Source organism: Somniosus microcephalus, chromosome 5 (genome assembly GCF_052327205.1).
Source record: "Somniosus microcephalus isolate GS21.2 chromosome 5, FLI_Smic_1.0, whole genome shotgun sequence".
Lineage (NCBI taxonomy): Eukaryota > Metazoa > Chordata > Chondrichthyes > Squaliformes > Somniosidae > Somniosus > Somniosus microcephalus.
In genome coordinates, this window is record NC_140991.1 from 286,976,149 (window position 1) to 287,000,684 (window position 24,536).

The 24,536-nt window shown below is 44.8% G+C and overlaps 1 protein-coding gene across 6 annotated transcripts in view; it reads left to right on the plus strand.

Moving 5' to 3' along the window:
- plekhg4b (pleckstrin homology domain containing, family G (with RhoGef domain) member 4B) overlaps positions 1-23,609 on the plus strand; it is a 320,410-nt gene extending 296,801 nt beyond the window's left edge. For 5 of the 6 annotated variants that reach the window (XM_085989108.1, XM_085989113.1, XM_085989112.1 and 2 more), the window contains 7 exons: positions 4,990-5,160; positions 5,781-5,958; positions 8,781-8,897; positions 15,176-15,445; positions 16,936-17,144; positions 18,387-18,461; positions 22,615-23,609. In XM_085989108.1, the coding sequence (XP_085845234.1) occupies positions 4,990-5,160; positions 5,781-5,958; positions 8,781-8,897; positions 15,176-15,445; positions 16,936-17,144; positions 18,387-18,434 (993 nt within the window). In that variant the 3' untranslated portion in view covers positions 18,435-18,461; positions 22,615-23,609. The remainder of the gene's footprint in view (positions 1-4,989; positions 5,161-5,780; positions 5,959-8,780; positions 8,898-15,175; positions 15,446-16,935; positions 17,145-18,386; positions 18,462-22,614) is intronic. The other variant, XM_085989111.1, reaches the window with a different exon arrangement.
- The last annotated feature ends 927 nt before the right edge of the window (positions 23,610-24,536 follow it).

Consider the following 24,536-nt stretch of genomic DNA (forward strand, 5'->3'; position numbering starts at 1 on the left):
TGTGTAATCTCTCCTCATAATTTGTCCCTTGATGGCTGGGTATCATTCTGGTAAACCTATGCTGCAATCCCTCCAAGGCCAATATATCCTTCCTGAGGTGTGGTGCCCAGAACTGCACACACTCCAGATGTGGCCTAACCAGGGTTTTGTACAGCTGTAGCCTAACTTCTACCCCCTTGTATTCTAGTCCTCTAGATATGAAGGCCAAAATTCCATTAGCCTTTTTGAGTATTTTCTGTACCTGTCCATGACATTTTAACAATCTACGTACATGGACCCCTAAGTCTCTTTGGACCTCCACTGTTTCTAGCTTTTCACCATTTAGAAAGTACTCTGATCTATCCTTTTTAGGTCCAAAGTGAATGACCTCACACTTACTTGTATTGAAATCCATTTGCCACAGTTTTGTCCATTCACTTAATCTATTAATATCTCTTTGTAATTTTATGCTTCCATCTGCACGGTTTACAATGCCACCAACATTCCCACTAAGCTACAGGGTGCGCGACCGCGCTTCTGCGTAGCGGTCTGGAGGTCCAGCACAGACCGCTCACCGGTTTTTCAATAGAAGAAACCACATATGCACAAGAATTTCAATGGGCCACACAGCCAGTTAAAGGGACTACGCACCACCCCATCCCCGAAACAAAAGAAGTAATTAATTAATATATATTAATACAGTTGAGGCCCCAACACAGATTCCTGCGGGACACCACTAGTCACATCCTGCCAATTAGAGTACCTGCCCATTATTCCTACCCTCTGTCTCCTGCCACTCAGCCAATTTCCTAACCAGGTCAATAATTTGCCTTCAATTCCATGAGCTTCAACTTTTAGCCAACAATCTCTTGTGAGGGACTTTATCAAATGCCTTCTGGGAGTCCATATATATAACATCCATAGACATTCCCCTGTCCACTACATTAGTTCCGTCTTCAAAAAACTCAATCAGGTTCGTGAGGTATGACCTACCTTTTACAAATCCATGCTGGCTTTCTCTGATTAGCTGAAAAATTTCAAGGTGTTCAGTCACTCTATCCTTAATTATAGACTCTAGTAATTTCCCAACAACAGATGTTAGGTTAATTGGTCTATAATTCCCTGGTTTCCCTCTTTCACCTTTCTTAAATAGCAGAGTGACATGTGCAATTTTCCAATCTAAAAGAATGGCTGCTGAATCGAGAGAATTTTGGAAGATTATAGTTAGGGGATCTGCAATGTTCTCACCTAGTTCCTTTACAACCAACTGGTCCTGGGGATTTGTCACTCTTTAGTGCCATTATTTTCTTCATCTCTGTTACTTTGCTTACGTTAATTTTGGTGAGTCCCCGTCCCTGATTCAATATTAGTATCCTTGGGATGTCCTCCTCCTCTACTGTAAATACTGATGGAAAATAATTATTCAACATGCCCACCATTTCCTTATTTTCATTTACACAGTTTTCAAGGGGCCCACATTGCTCCTGACCACCCTCTTTTTCCTAATTTAATTGAAAAAAAAATTTGTGTTGATTTTTGATTTCCCTTGCAATTTTCTTTTTATATTCCCTTTTTGTAGCTTTTACTATCTGTTTTGTCACCTTTTGTTCTTTTTATCTCTCCCAGTTGCCAGGATTTGTGCTTTTTCTTGCATTTTAGTATGCTTTTTCTTTTAGTTTAATGCTGTCCCTTATCTCTTTTGTCGTCCATGGCTGGTTTTTTTTGGGCAAGTAGTGCTCTTGCCCCTTAGGGGTATAAACTGGTTCTGTATTGCGTTAAATTATTTTTTGAACACCTACTACTGATCTTCTTTCGACTTACCCATTAACAGATTTGCCTAGTTTACTGTGGACAGTCTCTGTCTCATCGCATTGAAGTCAGCCTTACCTAAATCTAGAATCTTAGGTCGGAATTTTGCCAGTGCTCAGCGGATGGGATCAGTGGTGGGTCAGCAATTAAATGTGAATCGATTGACAGCGGGTCGGGAACCCGCTGACAAATCGCGCACACTTGCCTTTCCCGATGTCGGGTCTACTTAGTGCTGAGCAGACCCGACAGGCAGTGGCGGGGGAACCAATTTAAATGATTAGTGGCTTGTTTACAGCCACTTAACAATGCTTTTAGACTTACCTTTTTGAATTCGACAGCTCGCCCACGGGTTTCACGCTGTTGCTAGACCACGTTTGTGAAGCTCAGGTGGGAGGTCAGTGGCCATTGAATCAGCTGTTGAATTGACAGCTTCAAATGTCAAGTAAAAGTTCCCATCTGATACAGATATCTTCCCTCAGCTACAAGTTCCCTCACTGCGTTTCCACAACAGATTCACCATGCTGCAAGTCTTTACACAAGCCTCCATCCAGTCTGACCTCATTATCTCTCTCACCATTGACAGATCACTTCTGTCATCTTTACTTCACCTGCCATCTATTCCATCATCATGGGTGCCCTTTATACTGACTCACCTTGGTCCTCAGAATCTGACCACAATGAGCCCAACACCAGCAGCTCCAGGCACACCAGCAGCACCAACAACAACACCAACCTTCTCCGCAATCAACTGATGCTGCACTGGACAGAGGGCATCAGCGCCCGAGCACATTCCTGCCCAGGACGCCAGTCATGGCCTCACCATGGCCACATTTACTTCGTTTGACGCTGTACATCCTGGCTGCCACATGATGCGCCAGGTTGGCATCAAACCACACCAGCACCATAAAGCATCTCTACAAAGCCCAAGCCATTCTTTTCATACTCATCACCATTGTGAGGGGTACCGTGTTTCACTGCAACTCATGAAACCACTTCTAAAGGTGCACACAAATCTGTCCAAGAACAGAAAGTGTGGAAAATAAAGATTTTCATGATGACAGCACATTAACAGAAACTTTACATGAACATTGGCTAAAACACCCAAGTGCCTACCCAAGTGTGTTGTTAGTATGATTGCCCTTGGATGAGGGTGAGTGTGAGGTGTGGCTAGTGAGATGGGGAAGTGCTAATATAGATAGAGAGGGATGGGTGGAGGCGCATGGTAAGTTGGTGTGAGTAAGGATGTGCAGGAGTAGGGTAGGGAAGGCAGAGTGATGGGGATGTGATGAGTGGCACAGCAGGATGAGGTTGAGTGTGGCTTTGTACTAATGTTTCGTGATCTAATGAGATAATAGAAAGGTTTGCACCACTGCACCCAGGTCCTCCTGACAACATCTCTGCTTGTGCCCCCCTGTGCAATGAGCAACCAAGCTGTGTTGGTGTCCTGGGGAGGTCTCTTCCGCCCATAGGAAGGGAAGAGGACCTCCCTGTGTGCTGTGACTCGCTCCATAAGTGTATGGAGGGAGTCATGGGAGAGACTGGGTGCAGCCGTGCAGCTCTGTGCAGTGCTTGTCAGTGTTTGCAGCACCTCAATGCTGTAGAACACTGACAGCACAAATGTCAAACTAAATTTGCGCATGGTTCCTTTAAGGAAACTGGCTGATGACGCGTCATCAAATGACGTCACCAGACCCACTTCCTCTAATTGGCCGGGAAACTCGCTGAGTGGGCTTAACAAGAACAGTCAACGGAAAATCATTTCAGAGGCGGGGATGGGCGACCCGCCACCAACATTGCCCGCCACAGACCCGCTGAGGTCAGCAAAATCGCAGCCTTAGTAACTGTTTTGCATTTCTCCCTTTCAAACACAACATTGAACTCGATCATATGATCGCTATTAGATAAATGCTCATGCACCGTTAGGCTGCGTAAGATACCCAGAGAGTGGTTCGATACCCAGAGAGTGGTTCGATACCCAGAGAGTGGTTCGATACCCAGAGAGTGGTTCGATACCCAGAGAGTGGTTCGATACCCAGGGAGTGGTTCGATACCCAGGGAGTGGTTCGATACCCAGGGAGTGGTTCGATACCCAGGGAGTGGTTCGATACCCAGGGAGTGGTTCGATACCCAGGGAGTGGTTCGATACCCAGGGAGTGGTTCGATACCCAGAGAGTGGTTAGAACAAGGAGTAGTGAGGTGAATAGCATAGATGCATTTAAGGGGAAGCTAGATGAACACAATAGGGAGAAAGGAACAGAAGGTTATTCTGATAGGGTTAGATGAAGAAGGTGGGAGTATGCTTGTATGGAGCATGAACACCGGCATAGACCTGTTGGGCCGAATGGCCTGTTTCTGTGCTGTACATTCTATGTAAATATTACTTAACATGAACCTTCTTAATTAACTTTTTGTAATACGCTCAAGTCCATCAATTCAGGGTTTATTTTCATTTTTTGCTAATTTTTTGTCCTCTTCTTGTGAACACATTCGCTCATGTCTGAGGGACTATAATAAAAAACATATTAATATTCTGCCCTCTTGAGCATCCCTGATTGTAATTGCTCAACCATTGGTGGCTGTGCCTTCTGTTGCCTCGGCCCTAAGCTCTGGAATTCTCTGCCTAAACCTCTCCGCCTCTCTTTTAAGACGCTCCTTAAAACCTACCCCTTTGACCGAGCTTTTGGTCACCTGCCCTAATTTCTCCTTATGTGGCTCGGTGTCAAATTTTCTTGTCTTATAATACTCCTGTGAAGCGCCTTGGGATGTTTTACTACATCAAAGGCGCTATATAAATGCAAGTTGTTGTTGAGACATCGCAAAGCGCTTTACATCATGAATTACTTTTTGAAGTGCAATGACTTGTTCTGTAAAAGAAAAGAAAGACCTTGGGATACCCCAAAGCACTTTACAACCGATGAAGTACTTTTGAAGTGAATCACTGTTGTAATGTAGAAAATGCAGCAGTCAATTTATACAGGCAAGGTCCCACAAACAGCAATGTGATAACAATCAGGTAATTTGTTTTAGTGATGTTGGTTGAGGGATAAATCAAGAGGACACCGGGGAGACCTCCCCTGCTCTGCTTCTAAAGTCCCATGGGATCTTTTACATCCACTTGGAGGTCAGAAGGGGCCTTGGTTTAACGTCTCATCCGAAAGACGGTTATTATAAGAGATTAATCCTGGGTTGCTTTCCCTCTAGGTGAATCTCAAAGAGCAAGGGCAGCTTATGTGTCAGGAAGAATTTATTGTTTGGTGTGGACGCAAGAAGTATCTGAGGCACATCTTCCTGTTCGAGGACCTTATTCTCTTCAGCAAAACTAAAAAGATTGAAGGAGGATATGACATCTATATTTACAAACAATCATTTAAGGTAAAGGAAACCTGCTTTAGATTTGAAATGTTATGGTCTTACACAACAACAACATCAACAACTTGCTTTTATATAGCTCCCTTAATGTAAAACGTCTCAGGAACGTTGTCAGTCAAAATTTGACACCAAGCCACATAAGGAGATATTAGCACAGGTGACCAAAAGCTTGGTCAAAGAGGTAAGTTTTACGGAGCGCCTTAAAGGTGGAGAGAGAGCTAGAGAGGCGGTAAGTTTAGGGAGAGAATTCTAGAGCTTAGCGCCTAAACGGCTGAAGGAACAGCCACCAATTGTGGAGCGTTGAAAATCAGCAATGCGCAAGAGGCCAGACTTGGAGGAGCGCTGAGATCTTGGAGGGTTGTAGAGCTCAGGCAGGTTACAGAGATTGGATGGAGTGAGGCCGTGGAGGGATTTGAAAACAACGATGAGTATTTTAGTATCGAGGCATTTTCCGGTCCGGGAGCCAATGTAGATCAGCGAGCACAGGGGTGATGTAATGTAAAGTAAGATAGATTTTACTCTCAGCCTACTTTCTTATTTTTTATTTTGCATTCAAAAGAAGATTTTTATAACAACATTTAATGAGAGTTTTCCTCTGCTCATTGGGTTTTGGCTGATTTCAGACTGCAGAGATTGGAATGACTGAGAACGTTGGAGACAGTGGACTACGTTTTGAGATCTGGTTCAGGAGAAGGAAATCTCAGGACACTTATATCTTTCAGGCCAGCTCTTCCGAGGTCAAATTAACCTGGACCAGTGTCATAGGAAAAATCCTGTGGCGACAAGCCCTGAGAAACCGAGGTACGTCAGTAAGTCTCTGGCCTTTGGTTTTTGTTGTGTAAATTGAGAAGGGGTCGACATTTTATCAATGTTATTTGATGGTCTTCGGTAAAGGGTTTTGATGCACATCCTAGGGGTCGATTTTTAACCATGTACGTTTATGGGACTGGCTCCCTAGGGAGACAGTGGAAGCAGTTAGAATTGATTCATTCAAATCCAAATTAGATAGATTTCTAGCAGAACATTTTGGAATACAGTAAATGAGTAATTTGAGACTTGACATAAATTAAGTGTAGTGTGCTTGGGAGGAACAGGTGAGTTTGGACCTATGGCTTCCAAAGCTCTCCGCCACTGGAGTTTTCCTCGCCTCGTGTCAGGATCTGCTGTAGACTAATTGATAGAGATTGATTACATAGAAACATAGAAAAATAGGAGCAGGAGTAGGCCATTCAACCCTTCGAGCCTGTTCCGCCATTCAGTATGATCATGGCTGATCCTCTATCTCAATACCATATTCCCCCTCTCTCCCCATACCCCTTGACACCTTTTGCGTCTAGGAATCTATCTATCTCCTTCTTAAATATATTCAGTGACTTGGCCTCCACAGCCTTCTGTGGTAGAAAATTCCACAGGTTCACCACCCTCTTAAGTGAAGATATTTCTCCTCATCTCAGTCCTAAATGTCCTACCCCATACCCTGAGACTGTGACCCCTCGTTCTAGACCCCCCAGCCAGGGGAAACATCCTCCCTGCATCCAGTCTGTCTAGCCCTGTCAAAATTTGATACGTTTCAATGAGATCCCCTCTCATTCTTCTAAACGCTTACAATGATTAGTCAACAACTCCATTATCGTTGTACTGTGCATCTACCAGGATGGTGGAAGGCGAATTAGATGGACCTTAGTCTTTTTTGTCTGGTAATTCCTATGTTCCTTACTCCCAGTGTGATTTTGCCGAGAAACTGTGGGACTCAGTTAGTTCCCTGCCCGCCCGTGGCAGCATGAGGTGATTAAAGCCTTGTTACCATGCCGCTAGTCCAATTCCCACCAATTCTGGGCAGGATGCGGGTGGGAAGTGGCTGCCTGCCTCGCCAAAAGCAGGCGGGGCATGGCTGCCACCCGCCCCCCACCCCCCGGCATGCAGCTAAGTGTGGGGAAATGGGTTCTGGGAGGGTCTCACGGGGAGAAATGTGGGGCGGGGGGGAGGGGGGGCTTGTGTGGGAGGCCTAAACATTCCTTGTGGAACCCGGAGGAGCATTCCTGCTCAATCTAGCTCCACAAAGGAGAATAAAATAGTAAACTTTCAGGGACTCCTGACATCCCAATCCTCTTCTGCCTTGCCTCAGCCTAGCAGCAAAGGGGCAGTGGCTCCCCCGCTCAGGCCTGTTTTAAAAGGTCGTTGGGATCCGATTGACATCATCGGACCCCGATTTGCACATGAGCAGAAACAGAACCAAATAAACACAACTATTAGCAGTGCTATGACCATTTAAAGTACCTTCTCGGCTCCTGGTGATTGCTCATTGGGCAAGTTCGTCCCATGCTGTGGTACTGAGCTATACAGCCCAGGAGGTTTCCAGCTTCAAGCTCTGATCTGTGCAGAGTCATCTGAGGGCAGCAGTCTGGGGGACTATATAATTGGCTTCAGAGCCCCTGGGCGAGAGAGGAGAAAGTTCAGCCAGGCTTCCGGCTACTGATTCTGTTCCGGTTCCTGGAAGATGTGTGGGCTGGTGACTGCTGAAGCTAGGAGTCGGTCTGGCTGTGGTGCCGCCACAGTGAAACAGCCTGCTGCCCTTCAACCCAGCCTCGCACATGTAGAACTAGCAGGGGGGACCCGGCATTGCCAGGGCAGTTTAGAGGGCTGTGCGGTTGACAGCTGCCCGCTGCCGCTCCCCCGCTCTGTGTCTCGGGCCGAGCGGTTGTGAGGCCCGGCCCGAGTGACCCCAACTCACCTCCCGCTCCGGCGGGCCGACGCAGTCTCGGGCGGCGCGGTTGACGGCCGGTCGCTGCCGGTCCCCCGCTGTTTGTCTCGGGCCGAGCGGTCGTGAGGCCCGGCCCGAGTGACCCCAACTCACCTGGCGGGCCGGCGCAGTGTCGGGCCATGCGGTTGACGGCCGGCCGCTGCCGCTCCCCGGCTCTGTGTGTCGGTCGCTGTGGAGGAAAAGCAGGGGAAAAAATGGCGGCGAAGTTTCGGGAGGCTGCAGGATTAGGTCCCGCCTGTGACGCACCGATTGGTCAACCGTCAGGTCACTGAACTGTAGGATTGGTCAACCATCACGTCACTCAATGCTAATGAGCGGTAGGATTGGTCAACCACTAATGAGCGGATTTTTGAACGATTTTTGTATACTGTCCGAACAATTTTTGTCTGACCAAAAAGTAAATATGTTGATGACAGTCCCCTGATCATAACCTTTCTTTTGATATAACATATGTGTAGGTTCGCTCTATAACTTTTGAGTGTATAGCGGACGGACGGACGGACAGACGGACAGACCAACCGCTTTATTATTATATATATATAAGAAAGAAGATAGATAGATACCAATTCGGATGAGTTACTAGAGAGTTTCTAAAACTTGTGGAATTGTCACGGCTTTTAGGAGGGTGGGAATAAAAGTAGGGCTGAGAAAGAAATGCCACTTAAATTCCCTCCTCCTCATGAGCAGGTCTTCAAATGCCAGGGTGATCAGTGCCTCAGAAATAAATAGCATTTGAAGGAGGTCAGACTTGCGCTCGCCAAGGAAGGTTTGTGGTTCTAGCAGCACATACTTGGTGTCAAAATAATAAACGGGTCAGTAGTCTCTTTCCCCTGAGTATTGATCATTAAACTTTCCATTGCAGAGCTGAGAATGCAAGAGATGGTATCCATGGGAATAGGTAATAAACCATTTATGGACATCAAGCCCAGTGAAGCAGCCATCAGTGACCGGGCAATTGATTATATCATGAAGGGTACAGGTATGTGAGATAAAATAACCAGGATGACACTTAACCATTTCATTACAAATTAGCAGTTTGAGGCCTCTCTAACTTGAATGTGTTTAAGAGTACAATAACCTGGGAGGTTGTGATTCACAGAGCTGGATTAAGAATTCTCTGTGTCCTGGGTGCTAAGAATATTCAGGGCCTCTCCGCACTCCCCGAGCAACATCCACCTACGATCCATTAATACATAAACTTTGCCATGTCCCCTTCTGACGGTATTTTTTAAATGTTTAGATATTTGGATCCAGTGGTTGTGCGCAATGTTTCTGCAGTATGGTGAGTTTTACCGGGAGCCCTGTTTTTGGCTGGGGTCCCTGGACATGGGCCTTGTAGGCCCCGAGTGTTGATCCGGCCTTGGTGATGCCAATCACCGGGTATAAAACATTTGTTCTTTCCCCCTCTCCCCTCTGCATGGCATCTACCAGCTTAATGAGCACAAACACAGATGGGGAGCCACTGTTAGTGATACTAAGCTGTACATTGACACCAATAAAACTCATGTCTTGAGTTTAGAATTTCGATTGTGTTGCCATGGGAAAGCGCTGAGTGCTTCCTCACATGGAAGGAGAGTAATCTCACGCTACACAGGCACCCTTCATGGCCAGGGGCAGAACAGCAGAGGTCTTGGGAGCAGGTTTGCTGCTAGCTAGCAGCGGATGAGGTGCAGGTGAAGAGAGTAAGTCGCTACAAAATGAAAATGTTAGCTCATTATCGTTGTGCTGTTATGATGAACAGAATAAAAGACCTGTTTCAATCACAAAGGGCAGGATTTTCATTGGGCCGTGGAGGCGGGATTGGAGGCGTGTGGGGTGTTAAAATCCTGAAATCGGGGGGGCACGAACCCATCCTGCCCCCAACCCGCCTCCATGCCAGTTTCAAAGGAGGCGGGTACCCTACCCGCACTGGGACCCGCCTCCCCGAGGCGGGAAGGGGATTAGTGCCAATTAACTGCCTGTTAACAGGTAGATAACAGGCAGTTTTTAGCCTAATCCCTATTTTCATTGCTGAAGTGTGGGATTCCCGACGGCTCCAAACCATGCCAAGTCGGGATGAAGGGCTTGGAGGGGTCGAGATGTCCGGTGCTCAGGTGAGTGATGGGTGCATGAGTGCAGAGGTAAGTGTGTTTGGTCTGTGTAAAGTGTTTAAAGAAGTTCTACTAACTTTACTTACCTTTACAGCCTTCCTTCCTTCAGGTCTCGGGAGTCCCTCATCTCACCAGCACAGAAAGCAGAATGGCCGTCAAAAGTTCCAGCATTCAGCTTTCTGTTCCGGGGAGATCTCTAAATCATCCTGAGAGGAAGGAATTAACCTGGAGTGCAGATTGTCAGTGTTTGACAGCTTCAAACAGCTGTCAAACACTGATATTTCATCTGTCAAAAGGTCTTGACAGATGAAATATCAATCTGTGACATCACCTGTTGCTGGGTGGCCCCTAATTGGCCTGCATTGCCCACTGGGCGGGCTCAACAAGGTCAATCAAGTCAAAATTGCGTGGGTTGGCTAGAACTCGATGGAGGCGGGACTACAACCCCAAAAGTTGTAGTCCCGCCTCCTACCCATCTCCTCAATGAAAATCCAATCCTAAGTGACTAAGGAGCAAAAGCATGGAAGCAGTAATCTCTTTCATTAACCATAAGAAGCTTTCAGCACAGAAAGGGGCCATTCGACCCAACTCTTTGCTGGAGCAATCCAAAACTAACCTCACTACCCACTGTCTCCACATAGCATTGTATCTTCCATTGCTTCAAATATTTATCCCATTTTCCCTTAAAAGAAGTAATGGTCTCTGCCTCAACCACACCCTGGGCCCTTTTTTGAATGGCCTCCACTGGTCCCTATAAGGATCACTGGTTAGGCTGCTCAGCACCTGATACAACTAGGTGGTGTAACATTTGCATATTGATTTATCATTGGCCCGCAGGCATCTGTAAGGAATACCTATTATATTCACATGTGATCACATGCTGAGTTGTCATTGGCCTGCAGGCATCTGTAAGGACTGCTATTGTTTAGAAGACCCAGGGGTCCTGACTCCATCTTGTCCACACGGTGCTGTGCTGCTGTGAGTCAGAACAGACATGATGCTTCATTAAAAGAGTTTAAACTGTAATACTCCGTTGTCCTGCAATTTATTATTTTTGTACAAAGTGTGCAAAACAAGACATGGTGTCAGAAGTGGGATTTGAAATGGGCATCGTTGGAGCTCCCTTGCCCTGAATGAATTGGGAATCTTTGAACTTACCTAGAGTATGGAGCAAGTTCAAGCAACACGTGGAGTTGATGTTTTCGCGTCCACTGAAAAGCAAAGGGGAGGAAGAAAGATGCAGCTATCTACTCCTGTGGATCGAAGAAAAAGGGAGAGACATTTTTAACACATGGTCTCTCACCGCAGATGAAGCAAAGGTACTGAAAGGTTATTTTGACTGTTTTGAAGCATATGTGATGCCCAAAACAAATACGATATTCGCTAGGTACAAGTCTCAGGAGAAAGTACAAGGAGCTAGTGAGTTGTTTGAACAGTTCGTGACTGAGTTAAAACTGCTGGTAAAAGACTGTGTATATGCAGATAAAGATGAGATGGTCAGAGACCGCATCGTGTTTGGGATACATTCAGCTAAAGTGAGAGAAAAGCTTTTGAATGTTGGGTCCGGGCTAACGCTGGACTAAGCTATGGACATAGCTAGATCGCACGAGATAGCCCAAGCACAGTTGAAAACCATAACCGGCGCCACGAGCAGCTCGAGTGAACAGACAGTGCACACAGTTAATAGACACACACCAAAGAACACCGCCCAGAGAGCGTGTTTCAGAACAGAAAGAACAGCGAGAGTTCTAAAAATGGGCGACACAGACATGAAACGCTTCAAAAACTGTGGATATTGTGGAAACAACTGGCATGGAGAAAAGGAGTACTGCCCTGCCAAAGGAAGGCAATGTACTAAATGTGGTAAACGGAACCATTTTGCTAAAGTTTGCAGGACTGCTTTCGGAATAACAGTACACACAGTGAGTGACAGCCAAATGCCAGATAGAGAGCCAAATGCAGAGGAACTGTTTATTGATTCTGTGTCACAGAAAAAACAGATTTTAGAGACTGAGCAAGCCTATGCTGATATTGAGATAGGAAAACAGGGCAAAGAGCTTAAGTTTAAACTAGACACTGGATCTCAGGTTAACGTAATTCCTCTGAGTGAGTATCACAGCTTGAGCATGAGTGTGAGCTACAGCCCACCTCACGCAGACTGACTGGCTATGGGGGTGAGCAGCTCATTGTAAAAGGCACATGCGTGATGAAATGCAAGTACAAAGAAAGCGACATGATGTTGGACTTTTACATTATTGACACTCGAGCACCTCCAGTGCTAGGTCTAAAGGCATGTTTAGACATGGACCTCATCAAGCTAGTACTATCATTGACAGCACCAGTTGATAAGCAGACAGTCATGGAGGAGTTTGCTGACGTTTTCAAAGGAATCAGACTATTCCCAGGTGAATGCACTATTCACCTTGACCCAGCAGCAACCCCTGTGGTTTGCCCACCGAGAAGGATACCCCTTGCTCTACATAGTCACCTGAAGGAGGAGCTGCAGAGCATGGAGAATACAGAAATCATCGTCCGGGAAACAGAACCAACAGAGTGGGTCAACGCGTTAGTAATGGTTGAAAAACCACGTACAGGCAAGCTCAGAGTCTGTCTCAACCCCAGAGATTTGAACAAGGCTATCAAATGCCCTCACTACCCTCTACCAATGCTAGATGACATCACACCCAAGCTAGTGGGAGCACGTTACTTCAGTGTAATGGACGCACGATGAGGATACTGGAATATCAAGCTCACGGAAGAGTCATCTAAGCTAACAACATTCAACACACCATTTGGACGCTACCAATTTCTGCATTTATCATTTGGTCTTATCTCAGCTCAGGATGAATTCCAGCGGAAGATCGACGAAACCTATGAAGGCCTCGACGGAGTAGTCGCAATCGTAGACGACACCCTCATCTATGGCAGGAATAGGGAGGAACATGACAGGAACCTCCGTGCGATGCTACAAAGATCACGGGAGAAAGGTATCCGGCTCAACCCCGAGAAAAGCATAATCGGATCCACCGAGATCAGTTATTTCGGGCATCGCCTCTCAACTGATGGCATTAAGCCAGATCCAGAGAAAATCTCCGCCATCAAGAAGATGGAGCCGCCGAAGAACCGCGCAGAGCTAGAGACAGTACTAGGCATGGTTAACTACTTAGCCAAATTTGCCCTGAGCCTCTCCGAAATCAACGCACCCATGCATCAGTTGCTCAAACAATCCAATGAGTTCCTGTGGGACAAACAACATGACACAGCATTTCAGAAAATGAAAGACCTAATCACCAGAGAACCAGGACCGGTTCTTGCCTACTTCGACCCCAACAAAGAGCTCAGACTACAAGTGGACGCGTCAAAGTACGGACTAGGTGCAGTATTACTGCAAGAAGGAAAGCTCATCGGCTACGCTTCCAGATCTCTCTCAGACAGTGAAATCAACTATGCTCAAATCGAGAAAGAGCTATATGCAATTCTGTTTGGATGTAAGCGTTTCCACCAATACGTCTATGGCCGACAGGTCATTGTGGAATCCGACCACAAGCCCCTCGAGTCAATCATGAGGAAACCACTAGCCGCAGCCCCACCAAGGCTACAGAGAATGATCCTTCAGCTACAGAAGTACGACTTCACAATCATTCACCGTCCAGGCAAAGACATTCCTGTCGCAGACACGCTCTCCAGAAAGTCTCTTAGCTACCAGGACAGCAGCCTCAGTGAAGGCATGGATGTGCAGGTGCACATGGTGTACAACAGCTTACCTGTGAGTGACTCAAAACTGAAGGAGATCCGAGCAGAAACAGAGAAAGATGCACAACTCACACTGCTGAGCAAAGTCATACATGAAGGATGGCCGGAGGAAAGGAGGAAATGCCCTCAGAGCATATCTGAATTCTGGAACCACAGAGATGAAATGTCACAAATCAACGGAATCGTCTTCAAAGGGGAGAAAATCATCATTCCTACAAGTCTCAGAGAAGAGATGTTGACAAAAATTCATGCTGGACATATGGGCATGGAAAAATGCAAACAAAGAGCATGTGACATTATGTTTTGGCCCGGAACGTGCAAACACATTGAGGACATTGTCGGAAAATGTTCCATTTGTCTAGAACGCCGCCCATCAAATGTCAAAGAGCCCATGATACCTCACCGTATCCCAGACAGGCCCTGGCAGGTCATCAGCTGCAAGCAAGTGCATGCAAAACATGTACAGAGACAGCAACACCAAAAGAGATACTATGACAGGTCAGCTAGACTACTGCTGCCGCTGCACAATGGAGAATCCGTCAGAATCCAGGAGCATGACTACTGGAAGCCAGCAGTCATCATCCAGCCAGCTGACACTGAGCGATCGTATCACGTCCGCACCCCAGAAGGACAGGTGTACTGCCGCAATCGCATGCACCTCCTGAACATCAAGGAACAACACCGTCATTCCGATGAGAGGATCAGTTCCATACCACACAAGGTCGGGATGAGAGGTCAAGCCTAAAGTTATCCTTAACTTGTGAACTGCCAAACGGTGTAGGCGGATCGCTGCCCTAAAAAAAATAACTGTACATCGTTATTGAAACGTTGAGATGTTTTCAGTGCTAGTTAAATGTTGAGTTTACTTATATGTTGATGCTACTGAGAACATTATGTAGAAGAAAGGTTCAAAAGTAATGCATAACATTTTTCTTTTAAAAGAAAGGGGATGTAACATTTGCATATTGATTTATCATTGGCCCGCAGGCATCTGTAAGGAATACCTATTATATTCACATGTGATCACATGCTGAGTTGTCATTGGCCTGCAGGCATCTGTAAGGACTGCAATTGTTTAGAAGACCCAGGGGTCCTGACTCCATCTTGTCTACACTGTGCTGTGCTGCTGTGAGTCAGAACAGAGCTGATGCTTCATTAAAAGAGTTTAAACTGTAATACTCCGTTGTCCTGCAATTTATTATTTTTGTACAAAGTGTGCAAAACAAGACAGGTGGAACATGCATGTCACAAAGGTCTGCCCTTTTGTTCCTGAATTTCTGTGCTGTGAATTCTTATTGTTCTATGACTGAAATCCTCTGAAATGAAGTTATCTGGTTCAATGATCTTCCACGTCCTTAACGCTACACGTGGCATTCTCTTTTTAATGCTTTTCAATTTGTTCACCTCTCATTAGAATCTAGAACGCGAGCATCCATCGCTGTGTCTTCGTTTGACCACTCCACGTCCTTCAAGAGGCCCCATTCCACCATCTCCAACAGCAGCACCTCCTCTTCAAGCAGCCAGTCATCCTCTTGCATACTGGGAACTCTCAATCTTCACGTCTATTCAAATCCAACGCATGCCGGCCCACATTGGACACCTTTCAACCACTGGTCCTACGATATCGGAACTTGCATCGAAGAAGATGAAGTAGAGCAAGAGACTGGAAGCCAACCCTCAATGAGTAAGTCTTTAGAAGAATCGGTCCTGTTCTTGGTTAAATCTCTGGAACCTGACCAAACCCAGTCTGTGTTTACTCTGATATATATCGCTATTGGGGAACTGGTATAATTTATTCTGACAGGGTTATGCTTGCTCCATCCAATGATCTTCCATAGAATTGTGTTACATTGTTTGACATGTGACCACTTCTCCAAGAAATAGTAAGAGTCTCTTTTGTAGAAGTCTGCAATGAGCTCAGGAACAAATTGGATGTGTTTATAAATGTCTGATTAGCAATTATCAAAATGGTTTCAATAATGTGGGTTCCCTACATTGTGTGTCATTCAAAACAAGGGCCGGAATTTTGAAGTTCCTGACTCGCCTGGAGTGGGGAGCAGTGGGGTGGAGGGGTGTTGGGGGGCTGGTAGCCCACGGGAAACCCGGAAGCCTGGGTTTCCCTGCACTCTGTGGAGTTTTAAGTCCACAGTGTGCGTGTGATGTCATAGGCAGGCTCCTCGCCCGGAAGCCAGCCTGATTGACAGGTTGGCTCCCGTTGGGTGGGGAACGCTGGACAGGAGGCCGCAATGAACAGGTAGGTGTGGTCGGGAAGTGGGTCCGATCCCCAACCCGGGGGCGGGGGGGGATGGGGGAGTGGTGTTTGTATGGGGCGGGCTGCTGGTGGGTGAGCTTGGGGGGTGGGAGGAAGCACTCCTGCTTCTCCCGGCCCAGAAGGATTGCTCCTCGAGGCTGTCCTCGCCTCGCTGCAGCTACCGGGAGTCCCGAGGCCCGGAATCCCTGGCGGGTCGCAGTAAAACCTGCCCAGCAGGTTAAAGCAGAGGCTTCAGGGCCTCATTATCATATTTAAAATGCCAACCCGCCTCCTGGCACTGGGTTGCTGCCCTTCCCCTGTCCCGCCTGAGTAGAAGTGGGTTGGGATCGGAATTTATATTTTTAATAGTTTAACATTCAACTCCCCCCACCCCTGACCCACCGATTTTGAAGGTTAAAATTCCCCCCAAGGTCTCTGGGGTTGTCATTGTTAAATGCTCTGGTTTCTGTATGATTTGCAGCAGATTCTTATTGAACTGAGAAAGAGAAAGTAAAAAGGACTTGCATTTGTATAGCGTCTTTCACGACCTCAGGACGTCCCAAAGTGCTCGTTAGCCATTAAATTGCTTTTGAAGTGAAGTCACTGTTGTGATGTAGGAAGTCTGCATTATATTACAATGAAAAATCACATATGATGTTGATCTGTTGTAACAATTGCATTTTGAATTGATGATACAAAGACTTAAGGAACTGAGGAACATAGAGCCAGAAAGGGCTTTCATTTAACTTCCATCAGCTGCAAAAAACAAAAATCAGTATTCAAGTCATGATCCCATCTCATGCCCTATCCATGCCCTGTTTTGTACTTGGCCAAAGATAGTGCTTGATTAAAGACGATCGCTGTCAGCACATGGAAAGAAACTAAACTCAGCCCTAATGGGATTCCATTTTTGTTTGTCCTAGTCACAGAGAGTTCGGAGACCTCTTCACAGTGTACTTCAGCAGAGAGCATCAGTGGCTCAACTCTCAACTGCGAGTCCCAGTTTTCCACAGAGACATTTCCTGATGACAGTTCTAATCCTGACTCGAAGACGTGTTGTCATTATACATCCCTAAACCTTTCCCCAGGGATGCAGAGGTCTAAGCCGGTGAAGAACCAGTACATCACAGCAGTAAGTATTTGTTTTTTTTGTGTTGTGTAGGGTATATATAGGACTACAGCATTCTGAACGCTCTCAACTCACTCACACATCCTGCAATTTATGAAACATATTTTTAATACTCATGATTTAAATATAGCTTTCTACATACTTCGATTTCATGAAAGAATCGCATGGATTAAAAAAAAAAATTCCTCAAGCAGAATTCTTGGGTGAATCATGAATTGTTAGCAGTGCTAGAGGTGATGGTTACACAGATGTAGGAAAGGTATTGTGCGTAGAGTTTAACTAAAACAAAGGAAGCATTAGACCCTTACCAGATACCACCAAAATCAAGCTGCACGCCTGAATATATCAGGATTGCTGCCAGTTTGCTTTTGGACTGAACAATTCCGTTTTTGGACTGGGCTTTTGTAAAATTTTAAACAAGACACCAAAACAACCGCCCCATTTCTGCAAGTATTTCTCTGTCTCATGATATGGATAAATTACAGTCTTTAATTGATTGTCGTTATCAGCAAAGCAAATCTCAGAACTCAAGCAATGATCCCACCTCCTGAGTGTTTATTGTACTTGGCTAGGTGTGGCAACCTTGCACTAAATGGGAATTCATGTCATTATTGTGAGAATTTTTGTTGCCAGTTTCAAAAGCACTAAAATACTGTTTCCTCTTCCTCCTCCCCTTCTTCCTCCCTCTCTATCTCCTCCTTGTCTTTCTCCTCTTTAACCTTCTGCTTTTCCTCCTTTTCCTTGTTTTCTCCTCTTCCTTGTTTTCCTCCTCTTACTCGTTTTCTACCTATTCCTATTCCTTGTTTTCCTCCTCTTCCGCTTTTCCCCATACCTCTTTTTCATCCTCTTCCTCTTTTTCATCCTCTTCCTCTTTTTCATCCTCTTCCTCTTTTTCATCCTCTTCCTCTTTTTCATCCTCTTCATCCTCCTCTTCTTTTTCCTGTTTTTTGATTTTGGATGAGTTATTAGACACTAACAGAATGCGAGGGGTTTGGTCATGGAGAAAATGGGAAGGGATTCTGCCCTGCTGGATCCTTCTTTCCCAGATCATGGTCACCTGCCTGTTCACTCACCTACCGCCTACGATACTATGAAGAAGTTGAAATGTGTTTAAATTACAGAATTCAAACATTATTGGATGTTGCTCTATATTCTCCAGCTTTGACCCATCAGTGGGGCAAGTGACTGTTCTGAGCATCTACCAGGTAGTAATTTTAATTTGGTTCCTTTCCTTCACTGTCTTAGCAGAGTAAACCCTCACATGTAACAATAGGCCTCTCAACAGTGGTTTGACTTGCAAGTGTTTGCAAAGATAGTTCAGTAAGTAACTAGTTTTTATAAATTAGAACCTCCTTGAAGGATTAATCAGACTAATGACTTAAAGCAGGGATAAGTGGTGATTTACTAAACAATATCCCTAACTGGGAGAATAACAGAGGTGATTAGCATGTTTCAAATGGTGCTATTAATCATGGTGCTTTATTGTGGCTGTTAGCTATTAACTATTAACAATGTTCTGTTTGTAAAGGTGAGCGGGCTCCCTGGTCTAACCTGAAATGACCTTCCTTTCTGTAGCTATCTCAAGTGTCTGGCAGGATCATATTTTCAATTTTGTTGATATAAATGTATTAAGAAACACTTAACCGTTTAGATTTAAAAATAAGAGCACCTAACATTTCTCTGAAATTTTAAGGTTCTGCTGGTAAATAAAAAAGCAAGGCAGTTATTCAAAAACTTTATAAATCACTGGTTAAGTAGACCTCAGCTAGAGTATTGGGGGTGATTTAAACCCTAAATGGGCAGTTAAAATTGCTTTGGCTCTTATCTGTCTGAAAGCGGCCAGGATTACAACATCTGCAGTTTTAACCTGCTCTGCTGAGCAGGCAGCAAGGACACGCACCTGGAGCCAACAGGGTCCTTCTTCACATATGCATGCTGCGGCCTGATGACATCATTGAGACCCAATTGTAATTTTAATTCAGGCCTGAGCAGAGAATCCACCTGGAGCTAAAACCGGGGCCGTGTCCAATTCTGGGCACCACACTTTAGGAAGGACATCAAGGCCTTGGAGAGGGCGCAAAGGAGATTTAATAGAATGGTACAAGGGATGAGGGATTTCAGTTATGTGGAGAGACTAGAGAAGCTGGGATTGTTCTTAGAGCATAGAAGGTTAAGAGGAGATTTAATGGAGATGTTCAAAATTATGAGGGGTTTTGATACAGTAGATGGGGAGAAACTGTTTCTACAGGCAGGAGGGTCGGACACCAGAGGAGACAGATTTAAAATAATTGACAAAAAATCCAGGGGGAGAGGAGGAGAATTCTTTTATGTAGTGAGTTGTTATGATCGGGAATGCACTACCTGAAAGGGTGGCGGAAGCAGATTCAGTAGCAACTTTCAAAAGGGAATTGGGCATATATCTGAAAAGGAAAAATTTGCAGGTCTATGTGGGAAGAGCAGGGGAGTGGGACTAATTGGATAGCTAAGAGCTGGCACAGGCACGATGGGCCGAATGGCCTCCTTCTGTGCTATATGATTCTATGATTCTATAAATGCTATGAGCTCGCCTTTGCTGGTTAACAGCACCAAAACAATAGTGCCAGTTTGTGTGCTTTTATCATGTGACTTATGAATGTAACCACTTTTTCAGGCCCATTCAAAAGGCTTTGATTACAGGGCAAAATGTTGTGATTTTGAAGTCCTGTAACAATTTGAGATGTTCGGGTGCGGTAGTGTAGTGGTTATGTTACTGGACTAGTAATCCAGAGAACGCGAGTTAATCCCCCCCCCCACCCCCCCAAGGTAGTTTGAGAATTTGAATTCAGTTCTTTTTAAATGAGGAAATATAAAGCTGTTATCAATAAAAGTGACAATGAAGCTGTCGGATTGTTGTAGAAACCCAACTGGTTCACTAATGTCCTTTAGGGAAGGAAACCTGCCTCCCTTGCCCGGTCTGGCCTATACGTGACTCCAGTCCCACACCAATGTTGTTGACTCTTAATGCCCTCTGAAGTGACCTAGCAAGGCACTCAGTTGTATTAAACTACTACAAGAAGAAGGCTCATCACCACCTTTTCAGGGCAACTAGGGATGGGCAATAAATGCTGGCCTTGCCAGCGATGCCCACATCCAAGAATGAATTAAAGAAAAAATGTTCGAAGTTCTGAGTTTATGCAGCCAGCCCTTTCATACGTGCTTCATTCCAATGTACAGCGCACCTACACTATGCTGAAAAATGTTTTATGAATTTGTTTTTAAAATCTAAATTTCCAATAATACCATCCAACTCAGACCGTTTGCCTCTTATTGGTCGCTTCACTCCTCTCTTGTGCTGTCTGTTGCTTCTTGCTCATCAGTCCCGACTTTCCCAGGTATTTTTTGTCCTTTATCTAATACTTTTTGCTGTTCCGACTTCCTATTGCCGCGTCAAATTTTCATTTCTAGGTGAGCGAGAAGTGTAGAGTAAAATACACTGAAATCGTCTACTTCTAAAACCTCTCACCAGGGGATTGTTTGCATAATAAAGTGTTCTTTGTGTAAGAGCATCCGATGAAGGTTGTGAATCTAAACCGTCAGATTCTAACCGATCCGCAGCGTGTTCCCAATGTTTTCTGTTTTTGTTTTAGATTGCCAGCATTTGTTGTTTCTCTTCCTTTCTTTATTTTTATATTAAACCCCCCTCCCCACCACTCCCACCCAACCCCCCAGCAACAGCAAATAAAGCACTGAGGTTCAGCTCTGGAGGAATGGAATTGAAAGGCAAAGAACTTATGTTAAACTCGGTTAGACCAAACTTGGAGTAGTGTGTACAGTTCTGATCTCCATATTATAAAAAGGATATAGATGCACTGTAGAAGGTGCAACAAAGGTTTACAAGGATGATACCAGAACTGAGAGGTTATAATTATCAGGAAAGACAAAAGTGGCTCGGGCTCTTTTCTCTAGAAAAGAGAAGGCTGAGGGGTGACTTGATAGAGATCTTTAAAATTGTGAAAGGGTTTGATAAGGTAGACATAAAGAAGATGTTTCCACTTATGGGCGACTGCAAAACTAGGGCCATAAATATAAGATAGTCACTAATAAATCCAATAACGAATTCAGGAGAAACTTCTTTACTCAGAGTGGTGAGAAAATGTGGAACTCGCTACCACAGGGAGTAGTAGAGGCAAATAGCATAGATGCATTTAAAGGGAAGCTCGATAAGTTAATGAGGAAGAAAAGAATAGAAGGATATGTTGATAAGGTTAGATGAAGAGGGGTGGGAGGAGGCTCATGTGGAGCATAAACACTGACATCGACCAGTTGGGTCGAATGGCCTGTTTCTGTGCTGTAGTTTCTATGGAATTCTATTATTGAGTATAATTTTTTTAAAAACTTCATTCTCCAGTAATAGCTTATTAGGGGAGGAAAGAAGTCTGGGCAGATGAGATCTACACTTCCCGCGGAGGGGCCCTTAAAGGAGAGAAATAAACTTAACGGGGGGCTCCCCTTCTCCGCCTGTTTCTCCTCCTGCCAGCTTCAGCCCCAGACTCTTCTACACGTTAAAATGGCAGTCGGATCCCGATAATGTCATCCGGACCCAATCTGCATTGGATGGGATAAGATTGCAGTCGTCGGCTTTGGACCGGAGGGCCAGTGGGAAAGTCTCCCGCTCTATCTTAACCCACCCCCGCACGGTATCTGCCAGGCCGCGGAGTTAAAATTCCCCCCTTTATCTCAAATGGCAGCTAACCGAAGAAGCTTGCAAGGTGAAAAAGGGGTTGTACTTAGAATGCAAAATCTGATTTTAATGTTCTTATACAATTTTTACTCTTGAGAGATTGGCAGCGCTGGAAAAACTTCTCTCACCTTGAATCCTTGGAATGTCCCCTCGAAAAACAGCAACAACAACAATGTGCATTAATATAGCGCCTTTAATGCAGTAAAACGTCCCAAGGAGCTTCACAGAAGAATTGAATGCTGTGATTGAGGATTGAGTCATGAACCAGGCAGGCAAGATGATACCAGCTAGTGGCAGAAAGTTGGAAAAAATAACCAGTCTGCAACTTAGTAAGCATTTAAATTCAAGCCCAGGTGGTTCTAATGGTCATTTCTTTCGCAAGCATGTTAAGGACTTTCACCAGTCTGTGATATCCGTATCCCAACATAGTCCAGAACAGGAGGGCATTACCATAAAATTAGAGCTATGCCATTCAAGGGTGGTGCCAGGAAGCACTTCTTCGCACAAAGGGTAGTGGAAATCTGGAGCTCTCTTCCCCCAAAAAGCTGTGGATGCTGAGGGTTCAATTGAAAATGTCAAAACTGAGATTGATGGATTTTTGTTAGGTAAGGGTATTAAGAGATGGAACCAAGGCGGGTAAATGGAGTTGAGATGCACATCAGCCTTGATCTGTTTGAATGGCGGAGCAGGCTACGGTTGAATTATTGGAGGATTTGCCCATTCCTGTTAAATTATAACTCTTTGTTTTAACAGCTCTGAGCAGAATGTGCCACGGACCATCTTACTGACCCAGTGAAGATGTCGGTTTCAGCTGCGAGGCAGTGGCGCCCTCGGACTACACGTTCTACGTTGTTCTGACGACCCCCCCTTGACCACCCCACACAAGAACAGATATGGTAGCCTCGAAATCCGAAACAGGATGGACAAATGGGAGAATGTGCGGGAGCATTCGACTGTCTGAAACGAACACTGTAACATGGGACATTCCATCTCGCATTGAAAAAGGACATTAGAGATACACTTATGCCCAAGTGATAAATGGGAAGTAACTACAGTATATGTACATACATTTAATTATGGTTAGTTTTTTTTTTTACAGCTCACTTTTAAAATTTTTGTATTGCATTCTGTAAATAACAAGGTGCCTTTGCTGAGTGACCTATTTTCTTGTGCAATTTGTGGTGGTTGTAGCTTTGAAACTGCAACACTGTAAATGTAGATTAATTTTCCATTACAAATCTAGTGTACAAATCAAATTGTGTAGTAGCATTATATTTGTGTAAATATTTATTTTTATTGCTAGGTATTTTTTCCCCCCATAAAATCATGACCAATACATCTCTAACCTTCTTGGGGATCAAGAATTTATATATGATTTGAAACTTTATTCTAGATTTTGTTTTATTTGTTTTTCCTTTCCCAGCAAGAGATCAGCTTTGCAATGTTTGAATTGAGCCAATTATATTTAGTACACTTTTGACTGCAGGAAGTTGCAATGAAGACTCTCTCAAAAGCAATTGCCTCCGTGCAGCGGTAGGTAATTATAACCAAATGATCTGACTGACCAAGAGATCAGATATCAACGTGTATTTAATGAGCCAGCAGATCAAAAAGCCAAGCAACGTGCATTCTTGGACTGTTACGATTGTCTCTTGTTTGCTTCTGTTCCATCTGCTAATGACTTACAGTAAATGTTCTTGTATATTTTTGTGCCAGGTCTCCATTGTCATTAAAAACCCTGAACTATTTTTCTTCATTATTTTCTGCTCAGAAATCCTACCCGTTTTTTAATATATATATATATATATATATATTTAATCATGTACAGCTGATACGACTAAAAAGAGTGGGCAAGTTTAACCAAGTGACCCTTCATGACCATACTGAATACTATTTTTCGGTATGTCAAAGTCTATTTTATGAATTAAGGTTTGTAGCAAATAAAATGAACTTCTGTCTTTAGATTAAGCTTCCCCGGCTCTGCTTTTATTCCAGGTTATCAAAAAGTTTAATTTTCTCTCCTCAACACCAACTTCCATTTTATATTGCGCCTTTAACATAGTAAAACATCCCAAAGGTGCTTCACTGGAGCCTAACCAGGCAAAAATTAACACTGAGCCAAAGAAGGACGCATTACGAGACCAAATGCTTGGTCAAAGAGGTAGGTTTTAAGGAGGGCCTTAAAGGAGAAGAGAGGCGGAGAGGCTTAGGGAGTGAATTCCAGAGCTTTGGCCTAGACTGCTGAAGGCACAGCCGCCAATATTGGACCTAAGGAAGTGGGGGGATGCGCAAGAAGTCAGAGTTGGAGGAACGCAGAGGTCTCTGAAGGTTGTAGGGCTGGAGAAGGTTACAGAGATAGGGAGGATGAGAATTTAAAATTTGAACTGTTGCTCGAGCGGGAGACAATGTAGGTCAGCGAGCATAGGGGTGATGGGTCCAAATTTGGATACTGGATGTTGAAGGGTACTGGGTGATCAGGGGTAGTGTGTGATAGGCAGGTACTGGGTGATAGTGGGTACTGAATCACTAATGCCAGCAGCTCTCCTAGTGGCTATTCTTCATGTGTGAGCATTAGCAGTGAGTAGTAGCAGACTATGAGCACAGGAGTTCAATCCTCTCTTTGCTTGACATCCACATAAGTGCACATTGTAGCAGTGGACATGGACTAGCAATCA